A 23,626-nucleotide genomic window follows, 5' to 3' on the forward strand; every position below is an offset into this window, starting at 1 on the left:
GACTCTGTACGCAATTGGATAGTCCTTCAACCAATCAGACCAACGATCCGGGTGACGTAGCAGTGACAGCGGCATCAACGGGTTGCTGCGCTTCGGAGGCCGCTATGTTGAATGTAAACAAGAAGCTGCTTGGTCGCTTCTCTATTGTCATCGTGTTAAACCCGCCAATAGCACGCCAGGTGGATAAGCCAGTTTGTGATTTGTCCCTGCAAAATTGGAACGGAAACAGGATAGATAAACGTACAGCATGGGCGATTTTAGATTTTCAGCCCCCCTAAAAAATATAATAATTTAATCAATTTTGGTGCTTAAAGTTAGAGTTGCAAACTTGTCTGTTAGTGACAGAGGATAAACAATTACAGGTTTAAAGGGCTAGTTACAGGTTTAATATCCTTTGTCGCTGTAGCCAATGCTTTGCACCTGTAACCCAGTCAAGGAAAGGGTTAACAGAAACATAGTTTTGACCAATCGGAGGTGGTTGAGTTCAGAGATTATCAGCTAATGAAATTACTTATTTAGCAGCGGGGGGTTAACACTTTTGCATGCACTATATCCGTGTCACATTCTCTTTGGGGGCTGAGCCCCCCTAAGGTCGGATCCTAGAATCGCCCCTGACGTACAGGTTTCCAGCCTGAGCTGCAGGGCGAAATCAAATTGCACTCCACCCTCCCTCGCGAGAGTGGCAGCAGCTAAACATTGGACGCAGGAAGCAGCCTGTTCTCATGATCCATACGTGCGAAAAGATATGAAAAGTTAAGCACTGTAATTCGTATGATTTCCATGTATTTTTTTTTTTAATATGTAGTGAGTATCACTTTACTGTGTGTAAGCACAGTGTTGTGAGAGAGAACACAGCAGTGGTCGAGTGAGGTAGAGAGGATGAAGACAGGGAGTGCCATACAAAGCAGTGTATTAAAACAATCATTTTGGATTGATGCATGGCTTTTATGTTCTTAAGAACAAATTAACTCACTCACCGTGAAAAGGTGCAGCACTGCCAGATCGTGAATAAATGCAGAGCTTCATCCTGGATGTTTCTCTGTCTGTGACAGTTAGACTTGTGTGTTGCTGAGGGGCAAAGCAACAGTTGGGAATGAGAACAGGCTGCACAACCTGCACGCTGTTATTGGCTGGGGGTTACACACCCACATGGGGTCTAAAGGCTCTTTGTTGACACACATACTCACCTAAATAAGGAGAAAAGAGAAAATGTCGACAGATACAGTGGTAACAGACACCACCACACCTTACTAGTGGGTGATAAGTAATTATGATATAGATTGTTAAAGTGATTACTTTTGTATTTACTTTTATAATACTTTTGTACTTTTGTATTAGTCTATACATTGATTTTTGAGGGAAGCACTGCATATTATACCTTTAAATGATCCAAGCTCTTTGATTGTATGGAGCTGAAAACTTTGGTGCTATCTCTGTCCTTTGGCTGGCATGGCACAAGACAAAACAGTGTGTCAAAACAATAATTTTGAGTTTTCCGTTTCACATACTAGACTAGTGGAATCATTGTTGCTTGTTCATAGAGTGTATTTAATAACAGAATAATTTATATCCACTATGGGTAACTTAAAAACATCAATAAAACAAAACCCGAGTCAAACTGAAGATTAAGTGCACTTGTCATTTTTGCTCTTATTTTGTATGTGTCATATCGTCCGGTTACAAGTTGACCTTGGTTCTCTGAGTGAAGAGACTATCTCTCCACAGAGTTATATATTCCATATGTACAGGGGACTGACCCACTGGGGCAGTTGACATGGATATCACATGGCCCATGCTCGGGCATAAAAGGCCCAGGTGTGCATGGGTTCACTGATTTTCATTGATTGAAACGGTATCTGAGCGGCCTTGCCCTGGAGAGATAGTCTCTTCACTCAGAGAAACAAGGTTACCTTTTAACCGAACTTTCTCTATCGTGTCGAGACTATCTCTCCACAGAGTTACATATTCCATATTTATGGGGGACACTGTAAGACACCCAGCGAGGAGACAGAGCAGAAAAGCACCAAAAAGGGACAAAAGGTCTGGCCTTATAGATTGCTGGCCCCTGGAAGCCTCTGAGAAACCAGGAACAGTTATGTTCTTTCAGTGTGAAAGCACCAGCACACACTGCCCTGATCACTGCCAACATTCCTTACAGGGTATAGCTGACATTCCTGCCGCCAGCTGGGTCGGCATAAACGACAGGATAACCCGTGCCATCGCAAAGTAGGGAACCACCTGGTAAGCTTGTACCATGTGGCCGCCCTAGTATTTGGATGGGGCCCGGGCCTCTTGCACTGTCCTTACCACCAGCTCTGGCAAGCCCAAAGCCAGGACCAGGGGCCAAGCCACCAGCCTCAGCCCTGCTGGGAAGGGGCGGAACAGGCTCCCGCGCACCAGAGACAGCAAGTCCCTCCGGAGCAGGTGCACCACAGCATCTCGTCCAAGAGTAGAGGAATAGCCGAAAACCATATAATGTGGATCCAAAGAAGAGCCACCAGATGTAGCCTCAATCCATCAGCCTTGATTCTCAAAGAAGAGGCCGGAGGAGAGTGAAGGGAGGAAAGGTGCAAAGCAGACCCTGAGACCACAGGTGAGCCAGAGCGTCCCACTCCTGAGTTAGCAGCCCCAGCACATGCAATGCTCTTAGAAGAGGGGATGTGCCCACAGCTACAGCTTGGTCGCCAGTTTGCACAGGACAGGCGAGCCCAGCCCCCCTTCCTGACAATGACATGATGACCTCTCTGCCTATGAGTGCAATGGCTGCATCCATACTGTGCTGAGGTCCAGGGAGCTAGTGAAAGGCAGAACCTGAGACTCAATATCTGGCCCTCGAAGCCAAATCTCAGAGAACTTGCCAGATTGGTATTGGAAGTACACATCCCTGAGGTAGTTTCAGCTTTTTACACATTTTTGACATCAACACAAGTGAGGAAAGGCAGACAAGAAATCCTGAGAGGGGCTCGTAGACCAGCTCTCACACAAGGTAAGTGGATGTAAGAATCTTCCTTTCTCTGACTTGTAGCTTTCAAGTGCTCACACGTCTCGTGTTACACAGTGGAAATCAGTGAACCCATGCACACCTGGGCCTTTTATGCCCGAGCATGGGCCACGAAGTGGTGTATCTTGAAGTGATATTCACGTCAACTGCCCCAGTCAGTCAGTCCCCCGTACATATGGAATATGTAACTCTGTGGAGAGATACGATAGAGAAAGTGTTACAAAGAGACAAATTGACATAACACTTTTTGGTGTTGGTCCATTGACATACAATTGGTGACTGAGTCTGTATGTAGGCATTTGTTTGTCATCCAAACTTTACAGTTGTGTAGTTGAGATCAAATTTGAAAATGGGTGTGGTCAGAGTAAGGGCACCAGAAAAAGGGGGGTTAAAAGTAGGGATGGGGCCATTGCCTCCCACACAGCCCCAGGGCTGATTTGGCATCACAACTTGTGTAATCCCATCACAAGATGGTCTCTAGTTTACTGTCTATGAGCAGCCTCATCTCTGTAGTGTTCATCTTAAGAAGACTTGTTGAAATTCACATGTAAGATGAAGTGTCCCTTTAAATGCTAAATGTAAATTTTTACTAAACATCAGGAGAGGGCAGTTAAAAATTGAAATGAGGCAGGCAAAATAATGTACTGTATGTAACGGCTCGTGCACAAATGATGTATCTGTGTGTCTGATAAATCCTCGTTGTAGTCGGCTGCTGAAGGAATTCTCACAGATAACACTAATGGTTGTAGAAAGACTAGGTAAGGGATAAAATGCTTAGCATTAATAATGGATAGTCATTGATAGTCAATTTATTGGTAAAGTTACAGTGCGTTCTGCAGTTAACCATAGTCCTCATAAATCCACCGGAGTTTAAAATTCCAACACAAAGAAAGCGGAAGGAAACGGACATTGGCGAAAAGACATGCATTTGATTGAATTTCCTGGGGCATTGGAGCCATCCCGGAAGTGGAACATCGACGTTATAGACTACTGTTTTGATAATTACCAGCCGTGACACTGGTATTGTTTTCAGGTGTGTGTGTGTGTGTGTGTGTGTGTGTGTGTGTGTGTGTGTGTCTGTGTCTGTGTGTCTGTCTGTCTGTCTGTCATGACAAAATGTGGTCCTGGAGACACCTACTGTAACTACCACAGAGGTGGTTTTGAATACTTGCTAGGTGCTTATAGGTGTGTCTGTCTATCTGTCTGCGGACGGATTTTGTCACTGCAATAGTGTCACAATCGTGCGTCATTAACTATATACAGGTTTGTAGTTGAGATCAAAATGAAGGTCGTGTTGGGGTGCCTGGTTAGCTTACCTGGTTGAGCGTGCGTCCCATGTACTTGTTGCAGCGGCTGCGGGATGGGTTCCGATCTACGGCCCTTTGCTGCATCTCATCCCCCTCTTTCTCCCACTTTTCTGACTTAATCTGTCCTATAAAGGAAAGCAAAGCCAAAAAAAAATCATCTTCCAAATAAGGGCACCGCAAGTATGGGCCTTGACCCCTCTACTTTACGCCCCTGGGCCCAATAACTGTGCAAGATACAGTCACAAAACTTAACAGATGTGTAGTTGAGATCCAAATGAAAGCTGAGTTTGAAGATGGGTGTGGTTCTAGCATAACTAGAGTCCATCTAGTTTAGTCTAAAAATGTCAAGCACCAGCTTTCAGTTCTAAAACCCTCCATCACAGGATTAAGCGAGAGACCATCTTGCAATGCGATCACACCAGCTGTGATGCAAAATCGGGCCAGGGGTGTAAAGTGGTGGGGGCCAATGGCCCTTTCCCTACTTCCCATCTCCCTACTTTCAGTGCCTTGCTCCGACCACCACCATCTTTAAACTCGACTTTCATTTTGATCTCAACAAAAAACACTTAACTCAAATAGTACTGCTTCAATCACACTTAAATATGGTACCTCACCTCGTTTTCAGTTACCTCAAAGTGTTTGTGAAGGCTGCCCTGTCTCTCCTTATTTATTTCTCCTTGCTGCCCCACTCTACAATGTTACTTCTTGAAAGTAATATCAAAGGATATTCAAGGTATTTCTTGCCGACAGACAAAGTGATTACACTCCACTTTTTTGAAAGATTCAATCCTAATTCCTGTTGCAATTAAACACATTCAAATATTTTCTGCAGCATCAGGTCTTTGTTTAAATATAAATAAATGTGAACTTTGGCCCATTACACATGCAGAAAAGAAGATATATATATATATATATATAATAGTCAATATTAATGTTTACCTTGTTCAGCTTTTATTGTCTTTGTTTGATTTTGTATGTGCAAGTACATTGAGAGTAACCAAAACCGGAGTCAAATTCTTTGTTTGTGTAGACTTACCTGGTCAATAAAGCTGATTGTGATATTCAATGATTGCTGATTTGTGCCACAACAACTAGTATCGCTTAACATTAGGCTGGAATATGACAATCGGGGTAAAATAAACTGAAGTAGTAGGCCAAACTAATTTTATGTTGAGCATGTAATGATCTGAGAGTTTCGGGTACTTCCGGTATTCATCGTTTTTTCCCGTAGAGCTGCAGAAAATTACGTCACATTTGGTTAAAAAAAAAGAAAAGAAAAGAAACAGCCATCCCAGAGAGCAGAGCAGTCTCGCATCCTTCGTCGTCGATCCGTCTGAATAACCACACAGTCTCACATTCGTAAGCTCTTTCGAAAACAGACCAAGGTATGAAAAATGCTTACATTTTTATGTACGAATTGGCCTTTTTTAAACAGATTAATTTCTCATGTAGCTAGACCGTACAAGTTGCCCTGTTCCTAATTCAATTTGTGTTCCCTGACTGCTACGGGTTTGCTAGCTCGGTGGCTAACGTTAGCTAACGTTAGCTACAAGCTTTCTTGTTGTTGAATGCTTATTACAGTATGGTAACTTGAAATAACGATGCTTGCTAGTTTGGTTCTAAAGCTGTCTGTGGGTTAACGTTAGATATGATCTATAAGCCACCCTACCAAATGACACCAGTTTGCATTGACATAACGTTACATTTAACGTTAACGTTACCTGCGTTGCATTCAAACATTCATAAGTCGGTATATTTAACGTCAGCTAACATAACTATTATGATTATCCCTGGAAACTGAAACGATAACGTTATGATAATGCTGGTTAACGTAAGTAAAATGTTCATGTAAGCGAGCTGCTAGCGTAATCCGCTAGTTAGTTAACAACGTAACTTTATTTAGCAAATTCGGATTCACCAATATTCATTGAAATATGTCTTCAATCACAGTTTGTACATTGTGTGTTTTGAATCTATAAATGAAATACCACTGGAATAAAAAATGGCAAGGTTATGTAGGTGGCTAACGTCACGTTAGCTTTGTCGGCCATGGCTGAAAGAGAGCCGCCGCCCAGTGCAGCCTTTGGACATATGGCCTCAGCTCTCTGTCCTCTTATTACTCTACAATTATATAAATGCAGTGTGAATGAGTGTAACGTGACATTTCACGTTACACATCCTCTGATGGACGGATATTATCAGTTGAATGAACAATATGTGAGGCAGCTTTGACTAATTGTCAGTTGCTAGTGTTAGACCTACATGTTTTTAAGGAGTGGAACAATGCTATGAAAACACTTTGGTATTTCCAGCAGACTGTGACGGAATGTACTTTACATGAAGATAGTTTATAGTTTGCATAAATACGGGTGTGGACAGTAAAAACAGCTGGCTTTGTGATAACGTGAAAGCGCTATTTTACACCTCAGCAACTGACCGTCCAGGCAGCTGGCTATGTCAGGGTGGTGCCAAGTTCTTCACATTCCAACTGCCCCTCCACTCTTCAAAGAAATTCAAATAGAAAGCTGCATACAGTCTACAAGATAGTGATTAACCAAATAGCGTCCTGTTGCAGAGCTCCAAGCTTGGAATCCAGGCATGGAGATGGCTCATGGGAGTTGTAGTCTTTATTGCAGATGAAAATCTATCTATCTGACATTATTCAGGCAAAAATAATATTCACGGACGAGTCGAGGGATTTCAATTTGGTTTGTTACTTTTTGTAGCTTTTATTCACTTTGTCATTTCATTCTAATGAAATGGCCGCAGTGTTTTATCTTTGTGGTGGCAGTGTAGCATAGCCTGGTCTCACCAGACTCTCGTACATTTCATTTCATCTAGCCACTCTCCATTGACAAGTGTTAACTTCCTTGAAGGCGGGTACTCTGTTGAAGTTTAAAACTATTGGATCTGCCCAGAGCCACTCTGGATCTGCCATAACCAATCGCTAACGTTTGGTCGTAACGTCTGCTTTGCATCGCTAGCATTCGCCTTTGCCAACTCCTTCACCACTAACGGAGCGAGCTGGAAAATCTAACTTTTCCCGAACCCTGTGGGGAGGAGGGCCACAACGTCATGGCCACCAACAAAACTCAGCAAAGATTGTTCTTGCTCGGGCTTTAACGTCTGGATATTCGGCAGCGTTGCCACAACGGACCGAATGGCTTCGCTCGCATCTTTCTACGCCGCCATTACAGAACTACAACTCAAACTAGCGCAAAACCTCAACGTCATCGTTCTTAGCCACTCCCTCTGTTCGCTGATTGGCCGTAGAAAACCTGTGAATATACCGCAAACCCAGACGACGTACTGAAGGAAAATGAAAATTGAGCGGAAGTACGTAGGAGGGCGGAGCCAGGCTAAGTCTAGCATGAAGCATGGGGGAATTAACAAGCTAGCTAGCTAGCTACTAAATTAGTTAAATTGAACAACTTAATGCTTCATCCACACACACTTGTCACAGCTTATTGTGACAACTTTGTTCATAGAGCTGTAACAATTCCAAATGTTGGTGTACAATTAATTGTCTCAGAAATAATTGCGATTAACAATATAGTTGTCTCTCTCAAATAGTTTTTGTTTTGCTCCAACAAGGCGTTTTTGAAGCGGAAAAATAGTCCTCACTACTTCTTTACTTAGGTTCTTTTCTAACTGTATCCCCCCCTTGTCATTTTTATTGCAGAATGTATAGGGACAAGTTCCAACAACAAAAAATGTAAATAATAATAAAAATATATATAGTGGGGGTAGGGGGATAGTGGGCAAAAATGGTTATTTAATCAACGGGTTTGTCGGGCAGAAACGCAAGCATTTTCACTTTCTCTTGCTTGAGCCCATGGATATAGTTTGAGTCAGCTACAGCCTAGGCTGTTTGGAGTTGCTTTTGCAACAAGTGAGAGTTGCTGCTAGCATAGCTTAAGCTCAACAGTCCGACCAATAATCACGTGTATAATTCTAAACAAAATCATACCCCTTGGGACCTTAGCTTAGCTAAACGGTGGAGAGAAAGCAGCGTGACAGTAAATGACAGCAAAACGCAGTAAAGGCTCTCACATTGAGCTGAAACGGAAACACTTTGCTGCAACATATGTTGTTTCTTATTAATGACTTAATAATTGTAATAATATTACTTTTATAACGAGTTGAAACATACCATTTTCTGCAGCTAAAAGCTAACACTTGTGCTGTTCCTCTGATTTCATAGCCCTTACAGAAGTTTTTTTTTATCCATCCTGGAAAGCCAGCATTTTCCGGGGTGCAATAAATCCAAACTCTTACATCCAAGATTGATAAACGTTATGTCCATAATTAATGAATTTTCGGTCGTTTATCGCTGCTAGCTTTGATGCCAACCGCCATTTTTTTCCTCCCATGGTGCTCTGGGAGATCATTCCGACCAATCAAAAGCTTGTTTACGTCTTGTCAAAAGCGTCTGGACCTTTTTTCGAGAAATGTAAATAGTTTGTCCACTACATAAGTTATAATGGTCCCATAACTTATTTTTTTTTTTATTTTATTTTTTTTTACATTCAAGTGACATCACTGCAGTACAAATATTCTAATAGCCTAGTTTGTCTAATCATCTAATAGATGTTTATATGTGCACAACACGGTTGATTTTATACAAGCTTTTTTTATAAAATAAAACCAGGTGGACCATAAATTGTCAAAAATACCTGAAGGTTAAATAAAAAGGTTGATGATTGATTATATGATATCATTTAATGATGTTTTATTTATGTTAAAGGTAATGTAGAAAAACAACATTCATTTCGGGACGGTTCCGAGAGGATTGTAAAAAAGTTAAGGAAGAGCCCTGACAAATAATATTAAACACTCAACAGATGATTTACTGTGGAGACAGACACTTAGCTTCATTGTCCTCTGCATTTCCCCCATTGCAGGTAGTAAACAAGGATGTAGGCTACTAGTTTCTATTTAGAACGAGCAAAGACTATTTCTTTGTTTGATAACTGCCCGCTGAACTGCAAGTTGCTGATGTGTCTTGGGTGAGAGAGGGAAAGAGAGCGCCGTGGTGCTGCGACAGAGATATAAAACTTAATTTTTCTGATTGTTTTATAGTGGTTACGTTCTAAAGCACAGTGAGACCAAATCTATGTTGTTGTCGTGGCAACACCGACTGTGTGCCCCCATTTCTAACCAATGACATAATTTGTCCGGCCCTGGTTGCTAGCGACCCTGGTCACGTGCAATTCACATTGAAATCAACCCATGTCCGACCCACCTATCGACCTGGGTCGCAAAAGCCGACATCGTCAACGTGGGTTCAAGCACAAAGTCAACATTAGTTCAACCCTGTTTGAGCCCTCGGTGTGAAAAGGGTATAAGTAAGCGCTGTAGCCTGACCTAATGTTGCTGTGATACAGAAACATGGAAGCAAAATGGGACAGCTCTTTGAGCTGTACCGCCTAAAATACTTCCCAGATATTCCCAGCGCAAATACCATGTTCCTCTACGCTGCCTTATTTAATTGGATTGTATTACAATAATCACTTGATTACATGTCATATGAATATTGTTATCCATGTTACAACTGACTCTGACAGTAAAAGTAAAGGTTTTTTTTTAATTTTCTTTAAGGAACAAGTGAATTTCCTTTTACATTATTGTTTTTTCAAAATATTGCTCATTCCATTATTTAGCTGAATAGCTGGACTGCAACAGGAAATGTACATTAGTTAGCCTAGCTGTGGTTCCAGCCAATGTTTGTAATGCAAAGTAGACATACCACAACAACAATGCATGTACTAATGTTGTTAGACCATTCAAGGAGGGTGGGGTCAGTCGTTTCTGCAAAGTCAGCTCTGCAGTCATTTGTAATCAACCTCTTTGTTTTGCTGCTGAGTAATATTGATAACTTGCAGCATTTAAACACAGCTATACTGACTTTGCTATATGCCTGTGCGCCAGTGAATGCAAACCTACATATTTCTCTTCTCTCAATCTGTACGTCTTTTTTCATTGCAACTCCAAGGTGACCATGACCCAGTTATAAAAAAGAAAAGAAAAAAAAGCCCTCCCTGTCTCTAGGGCTTGTGTGTTGGGCCTTCAGATACAGTACAGCCAGCTAACTCATTCTTGTTCTACTGCTTCCAAAAACTACTTTCCTGACATTTTGAGACTGTATGGACATTTCTTTTCATCTCAAATGATTCTTCTTTGCATTGAACGCTGAAACATTATCTTGATGAACTTCAAACATAATGCTTCCTTTTAAAAGCATCTTATTCTGACTACTGCCGATTGCTTCTTACTGATTGTTCGATCAATGTTTTGCCCTACACATATTAACCAACACAGATACACAACATGTCACCTTTTACTAAACCCAAACTCAAGGTAACATCCATGTTTTTCTCACTTTACTTCTGTCTGTTTGTGTGTCTTTTAGTCGGTATAGGAAAGAAGATTCGACAGTGTAGAGCAGTAGTGATGTTGTTTGGCTGAGTAAAGGGATGGGAGAGAGCTGGGGGGGGGGGGATAAGGGTTACGAAGCAGAGAGAGACGCATAGGCTGGGCTACAACTTGGCTTGCTCTTTTGTACAGCGTAGTCACTGCAGGTGCAATGCGTCTGTGCTGCGGAGTAGATGAGACTTTGCTTCTTCAATCACTATCAGACTGAAGGAGTGTACTACAGATGTACACATTGCTGCATAATATGACTTCGTCTCAGATGTAGCCTTCTGATCAGCCGAGATACAAGAAAACCTGAGGATCCAGACTAGAAATATCTGATCTGATGTGTGTATGATTTGTTTTTTCACTATTTTCATCCTGTCAAACTATTAACACATCTTTCAGTATGACGATGTAATGTTTGATTTAATTTGAATGTCATGAGGATTGGGTAAGTGGCTGGTGATCTGAATTGTGCATGTGTTTGTCTGTGTTGGCCATTATAATGGGCCAGGACTGTCCTGACTTATTGGCGAATAACTCGAGTCTCATACACTCAGTATGTAAGAAATAGACATTTGTTGATTTTTACTGCATGTCTTTAGGGAGTGTGATTTTCTTTGCATGAAAAGAGTGCAATCTTACCATTAAATAGAATAGACTAAGGTATCAGGGACAGACCCTAATTCATGCATGTAAAAATCTGAGCGTTTAGGAAACATTAAGATTAGTTTGCCTACTTCTTGATAATCAGCCTAATGTTAGTAGGGAATGGCTAGTTTAACTGACTTGACAGGAGCTCAGCAAGTATTAACAGTTTGTGTGTTCAAGGGCTACTGGACACAGTGTTGTTGTATAACCTTTTACTGTAGATTGTATTTATATAAATGTAATTTAAGATATGGAGAAAACTTGCAGTTGGTTGCTAAAGACTACAATCTTGCTAAATAATTGCTGACTAACTACATTTGCTTTAAGTTATCGATTTATCTATTGGCAGTAATTGTGAACTTGCACATATTGGCCTATATGAATTTTAAAATTTCTTCAGATGCGTCTACTTCAATAAACTCATTTCCTGCAAAGTTCAGTTTGAGAAAAAGGAAAAGATGTGTTATTGCTGTTATATCATTATCCTTTCTCCTCTGTTCCTCAGTAGGGAAATAGGCTTGCCTGGTCTCATGAGACTCTCGAATTTCCTGAAAATTCCTTTAGCTTCCATCCTCCCAGTATGGCGTCAGTATGACCCCTAAATAACCGATGGTTCACCATAGTAACAGGGAGTTGTTGTGGTCCTCTGTGGACCTCTGATGACCGAAGATTTGGGGATGGTCAATGCAATCTATAAACCAATTAGAAAGATGCTGTATTCTTTCAGACAGGGTCTTATATCAGGATGTAGCCTTGCCAAAGATTACTTTATACATTCTGTACTTAGCTAACAAGCATCTTTTATTTATTAAGTGGAATGTGTTCAGACAACTAAGCATTAACGTGGATTTAGGGTCAAACTTTTCAATTCCCCCTTCTGCAATCCTAAGGTGTGTTTTCAATCAGTGTAGCAGTTTGTTGTCAATATAGCATTTATTTGTAAGGGTTTAGATTTCTGTTATGTCCAGGAAGGATACATAAACCTTGTTAAAGGCTTTTTTTTTTTTTTGAATAGTCCACATAATTTCCAGTATGTGAGCAATAATTTAATGGAGTGAATCAATAACCCTCCATTTATGATAGTTGCAGGCAGCAGTTGTTTAGGCTATGTGGTAGCTAAGCTAGCAGGGCAGTCCTTCTGGCTGCATTGTTAGCTTTGAGGGAGAAATCTGAGTCGAGGAATTTATTAATTTATATTCCAGTTGCTCAAGTTCCTTGAGTAATTGTCCAGCGATAGCTTTTGTTGCCACGTTGGTTCAGTCCATATAGAACATAGGATATTTTTGCTTTAATGGTTTGCTCCTAACAACCGTGTTTTTCTGCATAATTTCTAAACCGAGAGAGGTGGTCACTTTGCATTGGCTGGTTCTGGGCCTGTAAAATTGGACTTTGGAAGGGTGAGGACTTTGAAAGTCACATGCAGCGGGCATAGTTAAGTTTCCACCCAGCATTATATTTTCAATATGCCTGTAAGAGATGAAAGAAAGGGAATTAGGGTTATTTGACTACAACCGTCTAGGGAATAGAAGCCAGCTGTACTGCCGGCTGATATCAGTGTGTGTGTGGGTGTTTCCTGGAGAGAGCACAAAACCCCCGCAGAGGAGCAGTGAGGTGAAGAGAGGGAAAGCTGTTATCTACTGATACAAGATGGGAGAAAGTGCTATCAGCAGTTGCAGGGCTGTATTTAGGGGTGTCAGAGAAATGTAAGCAGCCCTGCTCTGATGCTTATTTTGTCTAACATCCCAGATATATTGAATTTAAATCATTAAAGTTAATTCCAGATACTATCAGACTTTATATTGAACCACATATATATTTGACCGGCTTAGCCCTCAGTTATTAAGGTATCTACTACTCTTAACAGACTAGTCATCTTTACATTGAGTTGATAGGATGCGGCGTGGTTGTAAGTATTTGCTGTGTCTTTGCAATTTTGAGACGGTTCACACCATCAGTAATCGCACATCCTGGTGAGATTTAAGCTTGGTAAGCTTTTTCAGCCACTTGCCTTTTGGGCCATAGTGAGTGAACATGTAATGAGAGATAAACAATGTGCATATTCAGAATCAGAAAAGTTTATAGTCCAGGATGTAGGTTAATGCGAAGTGTAGTGACTAGGGGTGGGGTGGGGGGGTTTAAGAGTCAATGTCAGTGGGGGTCCGGGGCCTTGTTAATGAGAGCCTTAAGGAAAAGGGCAGGTTAAAGGTAGGCTAAAAGCCGTTTTATGGTTCTGCGCAGGCTCCACGCAGAGCTTTCGCCGTAGCCTACGTAAGTGGCCTGATGTTTATACTTGTGCGCTGGTGTGTGCGTTGAGCCGGCGTGTGTGTGTGGGGAGTGTGTTAGAGCACGGGAGAAGTGAGAGAGTGACAGCGATTAGCTTCGGAGCGAGTACCGACTCTAGAGTCATAAGCCGCTTTCCGACCGGAGGGATTTTTGCAGTTCCTAGAACATAAAATTCCTAGAACCCTTTTTTTTCTCGTGTTCCGACTGGACCAATTTGGTGATTTTTAAGTCCCTCTGGCTGCAGTTCCTGTAACTCTTCAGCTCCTACTTCAGTTCAGGGTCTATCTTTGATTGCACTCGCACATGTGCAGTAGCTCAGATGTAGATCATGTCAGCTAACTCCATAGACAGTAAAAGAGAGGCTGTTTCTACAACTTCGGTAAGTTACAAGGCAGGATTAGCCGGGAGACTTCTTCTAAATGAGGCCGCACATGTAAGTAGTTCTTTTGTAGATTATGGTGAATTCGTGTGTTGTTGTTGCAGTGCTTTGCTATTGAGAACGAGGTAGCATGCTAGCGTTAGTATTAGTGTTAGCATGCTAACGCTACGAGCTAATGGTTGCGGTTAGCCAGCTCGTTTCGGCTTGTGACGTCACAAGCCGTGCCAATTTTGAACAGCTCACCCAGAGACTGAAGGCAGGACACATTCAGAAACTGTATCTCACTCAAAACAGCATGGATGTATTTTTTTCAAAGTTTGTATGTGTGTGGAAGCACCAGAGACATAAAAGAACACCCCAAATCCCAGAAAAAGGGTTTTTTTCATAATATGGGCACTTCAAATCAGTGTAAATTACGTTATATCAGAAACCGACTGCTGTTGTAGATTAGTGTTACATTTCCAGTGTCGCAGCTCCGAACCATAACATTAGTTGGGACAGACGCCTTGTTTCTTTAGGCTAACTATGTTAGCTTTAGCCTGGCTAGTAGCAGCTTTCTGCGGTGAAAAATGGCCGGAATATGTCGCGATTACGTGATTTAGTTTGTCAGCGAACATAAAACACTGACTACTGTAGCTTCACTACCCATGGAAAAGCATGTGCATCACTGTGTCAGCGGCAGCTGCCGCTTACGGTACTTTTCTACACACGGGAGAGCCTCACCTTCATGGAAAAGGAGAACGGTGAAAGTTTACTTTTTTATCAAGCAGCAAAGAAGTTGTAGCGTCAACATCGCAACGTCCTGCGATGTGACTATCGCGCATGCTCACATCGCGATGTAGACAATGAAACGAAATATCGTGCAGCCCTAATTTTCGCCATCTTATTCATCACTAATTTCACTTCTGACAACGTTTTAGGCGAGAAATTAACTGTTTAGATTTCGATTGCTTAAAAGTTTCCGGAGTTCAGAAGCTCCATGAAGTGAGGCGACAGCCAGCAGGCGCCTGCCCCGGCCGCTAGCTCGTTGCTCGGCCAGTCATGCTCAGAGACCCAGCTGTAAGCTGGAGGTCTCTCAGACCGGTCTCGTAAATAAGAGGCTTTTATTTCGCCGTTGACGGTTCGTTTGTTTAAATATCACAACACATGTCCATCATAAGATTAACGGAAACCTGTGGTTAACTGTCTTTTCAGAGTTAAACTTCACAAGCGTGTCCTGTGGGTGGCTGGCCGTCTCTCTCTCTCTCTCACACACACACACACACACACACACACACACACACACACACACACACACACGTCCACAGCGCAGCAGGCAGAGGCGGGGGAGAGAGAGATACCCGTTTCTATTCGGGAGACTTGTTTAAATTATGACAAATATGCTATATACACTAGATTTAGTATTTAGTTCATACTTTTTTTGGTGGATTTGTTCTCTGATTTTAACGCTATAAAGACCGTTGCCATGCTTGCATCACTCCCTTACACCTCCTACCAGTCCCTATGGCCACTTCGTCAGTGCGAATGCAATTGGAAAAAACGGTTTTGGGGGAGAGTAGTTCGTAGATCTGTTTAGAAGTGGACTTTTCCTATAACTACGTTCCTGTAACTACTTGGTCGGAAAGCGGCTATAGTGAGAGAAACAAAGAGTCTCCCCTGTGTTTTCTGACCAAGGTGGGAAATCATTAGCAGGAAAAGTTAACCCTCTCCTTGATTTCATGTTGTTTATGGAGAAGGAGAACCAGGAAATGAGTCAGGGGAAATGCAACGCTACCAAGCCACAGCTGAGCGACGTGCGTCGCTGAGACGTGTTGTTACATTTTTCGAGAGGTGCACGTCACGTTACGGCGTAGGGTCCGGCGTAGACGCAGAGGGGTCTGCGGGCTATTTGGCATAGCGAAGGCCAGCCTCCTCCTTTTTGGGGGCATTTTTAGGCCTTTATTTCCACAGGACAGATGAAGACATGAAAGGGGAGAGAGAGGGGGAATGACATGCAGCAAAGGGCCGCAGGTCTGAGTTGAACCTGCGGCCGAGGAATAAACCTCTATATATGTGTGCCTGCTCTACCAACTGAGCTAAACCGGCCACCAGCCTCCTCTTTTTTTAAGACGGCAGTCTCATCCTTATCTAACATGCCTACTATTTGTGGTGTCTTGGTTGCGTCAGTCTAACCAATGAAATTCCAGCAGTGTATGTCACCAGTCTTCTACCAAAATGTTACGGAGTCTTGTCTGCCATTGTCACTTTTTCTCTTTAAAAAAAATCCCCATGATTGATTCAACCTGGTAAATGTCAAATGGGTCTTTACATTGGAGTGAGGAGGTAAGAGATGACTCTGATCCAAATCATACATATTATAAAAATGTGGAACCTTGTGAGAGAAGGTGTCAGTTACATTTGTGTCTGTCCCATTCTGCTGACATCACTGTGCAGAATAAGGCTGAGGTCAGTTAAATCCCTGAGACAAATTAGACTGTGAACTGGGGCAAGTTAGGAGATGGGAAAGGGGTGCTGGTTAACATTCTGGACTGTCACTTTTTTCAGGCAGTGGGTTGATGGCACTAATTGGCTTGCAGTAAATTCAGTGAAACCATATTATGTGTAGGCTCACTGGGAAGCTTGCTTGTCTGAAAAGCTAATGGTGCCTCTGGGGACCAAAACATCTCTGTCCTCTGGCTCTGGTTAAAAGCCCACTGTAACTGCACTGCTGACTGCACTAATCCTCCTATTGATCTCTCATCTATCCATCGCTTTTTGTATCTATCTGCAACATCAACAAAAACCCACTCATCTACATTAAGGCCTGACAGACTCCACACGCAGCCCTACCCTCACCATGCACTCAGCTTGGACATCAACTATTGTACTTGTGGTTTGGTTGACCTTGGTTTGGTTAGACAGATTAGTATCTCCCTTTTCCTCTTTGTGTCAGTCTGTTCATGGGTGGAGTCTGGCACAGAAATAAAGAATTATTCTCACCTATGCTGTGGTTAATTTTTTAAATTTCTCACTGATAAAAGCTACCAGTTAACCACAGAGTTCAAAGTCACACCTTGATTAGCTTCACTGATGATTTCTTTAATTTAGAATGTTTTTTTTTTTTTATTGCAGCTCTGCAGACTGTGCTGCCCATGCTCTATTAATGGCCTAAGCTAGTGTGAATTAGGGGTGCACCGATCCAATATTAAGATCGGATATTGGTCCCGATGTTGACAAAATAGCTGGATCAGGGATCAGAAAAATTAACAGATCCACGGGCCGATCCAGTTTTGTTTGTTTTTTTCCCTCCGACTGGAGGACTCCGAGTGTTGCATGCTGGAAGAGTTAAGTGTACAAATACATAAGAATTCAATACATTACATCTGTTATTTTGTCTTAGTTAGGAAAATAATGTTTAGTTAGGAAAGTCTGGTGCCTTTAGTCTCTTCCACATGGTGGAAGGAAGGTATAAGGTGGAAGGTATACAGTTTATTATCAATTCAACAACGGTATCGGATTGGTATCGGGTATCGACAGATACACAAAGCCCAGGTATCTGTATCGGGACTGAAAAAGTCAGATTGGTGCATCCCTAGTGTGAATACCTGTTTTAAGATAGTTTTAAAAAGGTTGCTAGCTAGAAATTAGTGCCGGGACGATATACTTTTGTCCCAATTCGATTCTTTCAAGATACATGGGTGTAGATTCAATGTATATTGCAATTTGTATTTATTGCAGTACTAGAAGTATTGCGATTTTCTTTTCCTTCTTTAACAAAAACAAAAGTTGAATAATACACTTCTATAGTCATTATATCATGGGCATTTCTAGAAACATTGTTTTCTAAAAAGAATGCGCATCACATGTCAGTCAGTCTGACATGTATTTCCTTTTGTAAAGAAGTACATAACATGTATTTTCTGCTTTCAGTCTGTTTTGATGGAAACAGATATGATTACTACTAGACATTACCCACAGTTTCAGGCTACGTTGACCATGGGGCCAGAGGCACAGTGGACAGAATCTGACTGCAGCGTTTCCATTGTGTAGTGAAGCCTAGGCACTGTTCGCATGCATGTGGAATTTCCGCTCCCACCCCTCTTTGGCATTTTACTATTTCAGATGCTGGCCCCTTGGTTACTCAGCTTGAGACAGGATGGAGGATTTTTGTTTTGGCAAAGTTTTTTGTTCTTTATATCCTGCATCATAGTTCCCAGCCAAGTTCCTGTTAAAGGAGTTGACGAAGTGAAGTTATATTGATTTCAGAGAGACTGCAAGGATTAACTAACATTTCTCAGCTGAACGATTATGGCCAAAATGATAATCACTATTATTTGGGTCAATATTGAGATCATGATAATTTATCACAATTATTAATCGATTTATTTCAAAATGTTTGTGTAATGGCAGCCATAACGTTAATGAGCAGGTGCTGAGGAGGAGAAGAATGAAGAGAGAGAGAGCCAACATGGCTATTTTTGCCTTTTGTGGGATTATGGCTGCAAATTCACTACAGAGGTCTGTGTGACCGGACGACCGATTTGCACGTCAGGACCGCTACGGGCCTTCTTCTGAAGAAGTCTGACCTGGTCACTTGACCCCAAAAACATCTGATTTGGGCCACTTTTGCCTGCAGTCTGAACGTAGCCTTTCTCATGGTTGGGCAAAGCAGAGAAAGGGGAGGTAACCTTTCCCCTTATGACGTAATATAGGGAAGATTCCAGATTGGCCCATCTGAGCTTTCATTTTCTCTAAGGCAGAGCAGGATACCCAGGGCTTGGTTTACACCTATCACCATTTCTAGCCACTGGGGGACCATAGGCAGGATAGGGGAACCCATATTAATGATAAAAAAACTCAAAGTGAAATTTTCATGCCATGGGACCTTTTAAGTGTTCTTGGATACACAGTTTGTTGCTAGTGCGCGACAAGCAGGCTCTGCATGCACAGTAAACCACCAATCAATGTTGATCAATTCATCATACAAACAAAGCAGGCTGAACACAACCTGAAATTTAGAGGAAGAAAAAAGCATGCATTATTAATATCGTTGACTTTAACCTGGATTGATAGTATTATATGAATACAATGGTGTTCTGTGAGTCAATCAGTGTATTTAACTACCTAAGCACTTACTTGCTTTGGTGTTTGTAAAGCATTAAAGTTCAACAAAGAAAAGTACCTAAGAAAAGCTCCTTTTATTTTTATTTTCTATGAAGATGCACTCCCCTAAAAAAATTACCCCAGTAGTTGAGAATGATTTATTTCAAAATAGAGCTATTTATGTCCTCTTGTAAAAGTTAGCCCTTTTTTTATCGCAATATATATCGCATGGAAAAAATATCTATCGCAATGTCAGTTTTTTTCAATATTGTGCAGCAGGATTGGTTACTGAACTCTGTACTTTTTTAGGTACTGGCCAAATTACGTCGGTACCACCGAGGACCGATTCACTTTAAATCAAATGGTGCCAAATTTCGGTACCCGAGAGCGCATAAGCGCAAGCTTATCTGTCCTAGTGCAGCGCATAGTTGGTCGTCACTGCCCTCTCCATTGGAAATCAATGGAACGACTGGCACAAGCGGTTTTGCCGCCTCAAGTGTAGGCGGCTTCAGGTTGTAGGGCAAAGAAACTTTATTTCTATAGCACATTTTAGCAACAAGGCCATTCAAATCGCTTTACTAAAAACATTAAAGAGCAGTTTAAAAAAGAGAAAACCGCTTAAATAAGAATAGAAGATACAGTGCAGTGTAACAAATTAATAATTATTTGATAGTTTGTAGGGACAGGTTTGGGAGGGGAGAGGGAGATGTTTTTATTTTTGTGGTGTGTAAAATGTTCTAAATAAAATGTTTTCGGTAAATAGGATAAATAGGTTTGGAATTATTTTTTACAACTGAAATGAAATTTTTTGTTATTACAGAGGAAAAGTAACCAAAAAAGGTACTGTTGGGTACCAGAACCAAATCCCAGGTACCAGTATCTGGGATACAGTGAACTGTACCCCACCCTATTGTGCAGCCCTGTTTCCGAGTCATGCAGTTAGTTTAGGAAGCGCTTGATTTAACAGCGGACTTTTCTATGAGCTGAGCACGACTTTAAAACCTCAATATTGCAGTTGATCAAGGTTATTTAATTGTGGGAAGCAAAAGTCCTGACCGACTGAATATTCGATTAGTTGTGCAGCCCTAGTATAGACTAGATTGCTTGTTTGAATTTGCCCTTTTATTTAATCAATGTTATGCATATAATGTCAATATTTAAAGTTTTTTTAAATGTTTCATGAAATAGATGTGCGTAGTATTCTTCTATACTTGTATATTATTTATTAATATATTATTTTATGCTGTGTACATGTTCGTAACTTACTTATGAGTCCTGTTATGGTATGTTTCCAGAAAATGGACACCACAGGGGCTAAAGTGCTGGAGACAGCTGAAGACATCCAAGAGCGCCGACAGCAGGTGCTGGACCGCTACCGGCGTTTCAAGGATCTCTCGATTATGCGCCGGACAAAGCTGGAGGATTCATACCGCTTTCAGTTCTTCCGCCGCGACGCCGACGAGTTGGAGAAGTGGATCCAGGAGAAGCTACAGATCGCCTCTGATGAGAACTACAAGGACCCTTCCAACCTGCAGGTTTGTCAGGCGGGTTTTTGTTCATGTGCAGTTTCTGAACCCTATTCAGTGTTTTCCCTAGGTTTGTTAGATATATATATTTGGCAGGGGTTTTAGGGATCCTCCCCAAAGAAATGTTAAGTTTTAAAGTAAAAAACAAAATGCAATTTCACATAATTTTGAATTATTATTATTATTATTATTATTACCATATCTGTGTCAGTGAGCAGGTAATAAATAAATAACACGTAAAATGCTTAAAGACAAAACTCGCTAAAGAAGTCCACTGGGGACCGACTACAATCATTAGATCTGAGAAAGTCATTTATCGTATGCGTGCATGCAAGTGTGTGTGAGACTGAGAGAGAGGTGTGACGATAAAAGTGCAGAATTTAGTCTGTACTACAGAGGACCGATTCACGGTAAGACAGCGTTTGCTGCAATATAATGTGGTGTGTGTGTGTGTGTGTTTGTTTTAAAATATTTGCCACATTGTCAGCAAACAGTAATTTAATAACTTGGGAGGCAATTTGGATTGTGTGCTCTGATAAATTTGGCATGCACTTATAATCATTTGTCATAATTTTATTTTTATAAAAACTTCTGGCATTTTTTCACCGCTTTCAGCTGATGTGAAGAGGGGTTACTGTGGATTTCAAAAATTAACTTGTAAAATATTATAAATTTTATATATGTTATGTCTGTTCTTGTACACAGGGTAAGCTGCAGAAACATCAGGCCTTTGAAGCTGAAGTTCAGGCCAACGCTGGGGCAATTATTAAACTGGACGAAACTGGAAACCTTATGATCAGCGAAGGCCACTTCTCCTCTGAGACCATTCGAGTAAGGCACACAATGTTATCACACAGATGTGTTCACTCTAATATGCATATTTCCTGAATATGCTGTCCACTGTTAACCTGCTCCATCATATTCAGTCCTACACGCCTTACCGGACACAACAAAGACCCATATTTACAAGTGTCAATATGGGAGAATATATAAAAGTAGGTAGCTGCTGTGGTCAATGTGTGAATCTCGAGTGCTGCAAAAATTCTTCCCGATCCAGATCTTTGCAAAATGCTATCCCTTCTTGTCATTCTGTTGTTAGGAAATTGACTAACAATTTATTGCATGTGGGTCGTCTCACAAAGTAATGGTGCGTGTGGACATTTTTTTTTTAGTTCAAGGGGGTATTTTTAAACAGATGTCCTAGTGTGTGTGTGTGTATATGTGTATATGTGTGTGTGTGTATATATATATATATATATATATATATATATATATATATATATATATATATATATATATATATATATATATATATACATACATTGTATACATGTATATAATACATTTAAAACTCCAGTACTCCCTTTTTTTTAATTTAAGATACAGATGGAAATGTCTATAATTCATTATAGAGGACAAGTTACAATGATATTGTGTCTTATGTTGGAGTGGAGATGTTTGCCCACTAGTCTTTCACCCATTTACTTTTTTTCATACTTCTTTTAACCTTCCTCTCCTCTTTTTACTTTTTAACTTATTAAAAAAAAACTTCCCCTTCCCTCCTGTGCACTAGACTCGTCTTGAGGAGCTGCATCGCCTATGGGACCTTCTGCTGCAGAGAACCAAGGAGAAGGGTATGCGTCTCCTGCAGGCCCAGAAACTGGTCCAGTACCTGCGTGAGTGTGAAGATGCCCTGGACTGGATTACTGACAAGGTCAGATTCTCATAGTAAAAAATTCACACAAAGAAAAATGTCTTCTCTGAAAAATATTACTGCTGGAGTGAACAAATATTTCATGTATTTTTGTGTTTAGGGGCATTTTTAGGAATGTTCAGATTAAGTCTTTCCGTTTTCTTCTAGCCACTTGGGAGAATAATGGAAATGCTGCATTTGCACTTTAGCTGCTCTAATAAAAGTTCAAAACAAACAAAAGAGCTGTCCTCATTTAAAGGAAATGGTAATTGGAGTTGGAAGCTAAAAAGATTGCCTAGAGTCATGGTACCAATTAATTTGAATAGGAAATGACAACCAATTTTGTCAGGCAACACGAGGGAAATATTTGATTAACCAGTAACTAGTAGATAAAAATAAGCATCTAAAATTAAAATGCAAGAGCTATGACAAGCTGTAGCCCTAAGTGCACAAAGACTCTTAAAGTTGAACGAATTGTGAGGCAGTTCAGTTGGTAGTTGGAGGGATAAAATAGTGTTGCTCAAATGTTAGCTGTTAGGAGTGTGTCACCTTAAATGCCCTTAAATTTGACTTTATGATTGGAAACAACCTTATTCACACGTTGTAAATGAAATGTAATGATTAATAAGCATTTGCTTTAAAGCATAGATATTTGACTTAATTGTAAAATTTGCGTCAATGTTATTCCTCTTCTATGTGTAGGAGGCCATGGCCACCTCTGAGGAGCTAGGCCAGGACCTGGAGCATGTGGAGCTTCTGCAGAAGAAGTTTGAGGAATTCCAGACTGACCTCGCTGCCCACGAGGAACGTGTGAATGAGGTGAACCAGCTGGCAGCCAAGCTGATACAGGAAGCCCATCCTGAAGCTGAGCTCATAGTTCGCAAGCAGGACGAGGTCAACGCAGCCTGGCAGCGCCTGAAGGGACTAGCCCAGCAGAGGCAGGGCAAGCTGTTTGGGGCTGCTGAGGTGCAGCGCTTCAACAGGTAAACAACATGTAGACAGCCAGTTGATTGTATTGTAAGCAACTATGTATCTGTTAAAATATGGACACTATATTTGGTGATTTTATCAGGCTCTATTAAGAAATGGTATTTTGACACAGTGTAAATGCAAACCTGTGTGTTTGATTCCAACAACAGGGATGTGGATGAGACCATCAGTTGGATCAAGGAGAAGGAGCAGCTGATGGCTTCTGATGATTTTGGTCGTGACTTGGCCAGTGTGCAGGCTCTGCTTCGCAAACATGAGGGTCTGGAGAGAGACCTTGCTGCCCTGGAAGATAAGGCA

At 41.3% G+C, this 23,626-nt stretch overlaps 1 protein-coding gene across 5 annotated transcripts in view; it reads left to right on the forward strand.

Moving 5' to 3' along the window:
* Positions 1-5,572: 5,572 nt before the first annotated feature.
* The window catches only part of sptan1 (spectrin alpha, non-erythrocytic 1), a 62,142-nt gene continuing 44,088 nt past the window's right edge, over positions 5,573-23,626 (forward strand). For all 5 annotated transcript variants that reach the window (XM_078271227.1, XM_078271229.1, XM_078271230.1 and 2 more), the window contains exons 1-6: positions 5,573-5,693; positions 20,416-20,655; positions 21,352-21,477; positions 22,220-22,360; positions 23,042-23,322; positions 23,479-23,623. In XM_078271227.1, coding sequence (XP_078127353.1) covers positions 20,419-20,655; positions 21,352-21,477; positions 22,220-22,360; positions 23,042-23,322; positions 23,479-23,623 — 930 coding nt within the window. In that variant the 5' untranslated portion in view covers positions 5,573-5,693; positions 20,416-20,418. The remainder of the gene's footprint in view (positions 5,694-20,415; positions 20,656-21,351; positions 21,478-22,219; positions 22,361-23,041; positions 23,323-23,478; positions 23,624-23,626) is intronic.

This window comes from Sander vitreus, chromosome 16 (assembly GCF_031162955.1).
Source record: "Sander vitreus isolate 19-12246 chromosome 16, sanVit1, whole genome shotgun sequence".
Classification (NCBI taxonomy): Eukaryota; Metazoa; Chordata; class Actinopteri; order Perciformes; family Percidae; genus Sander; species Sander vitreus.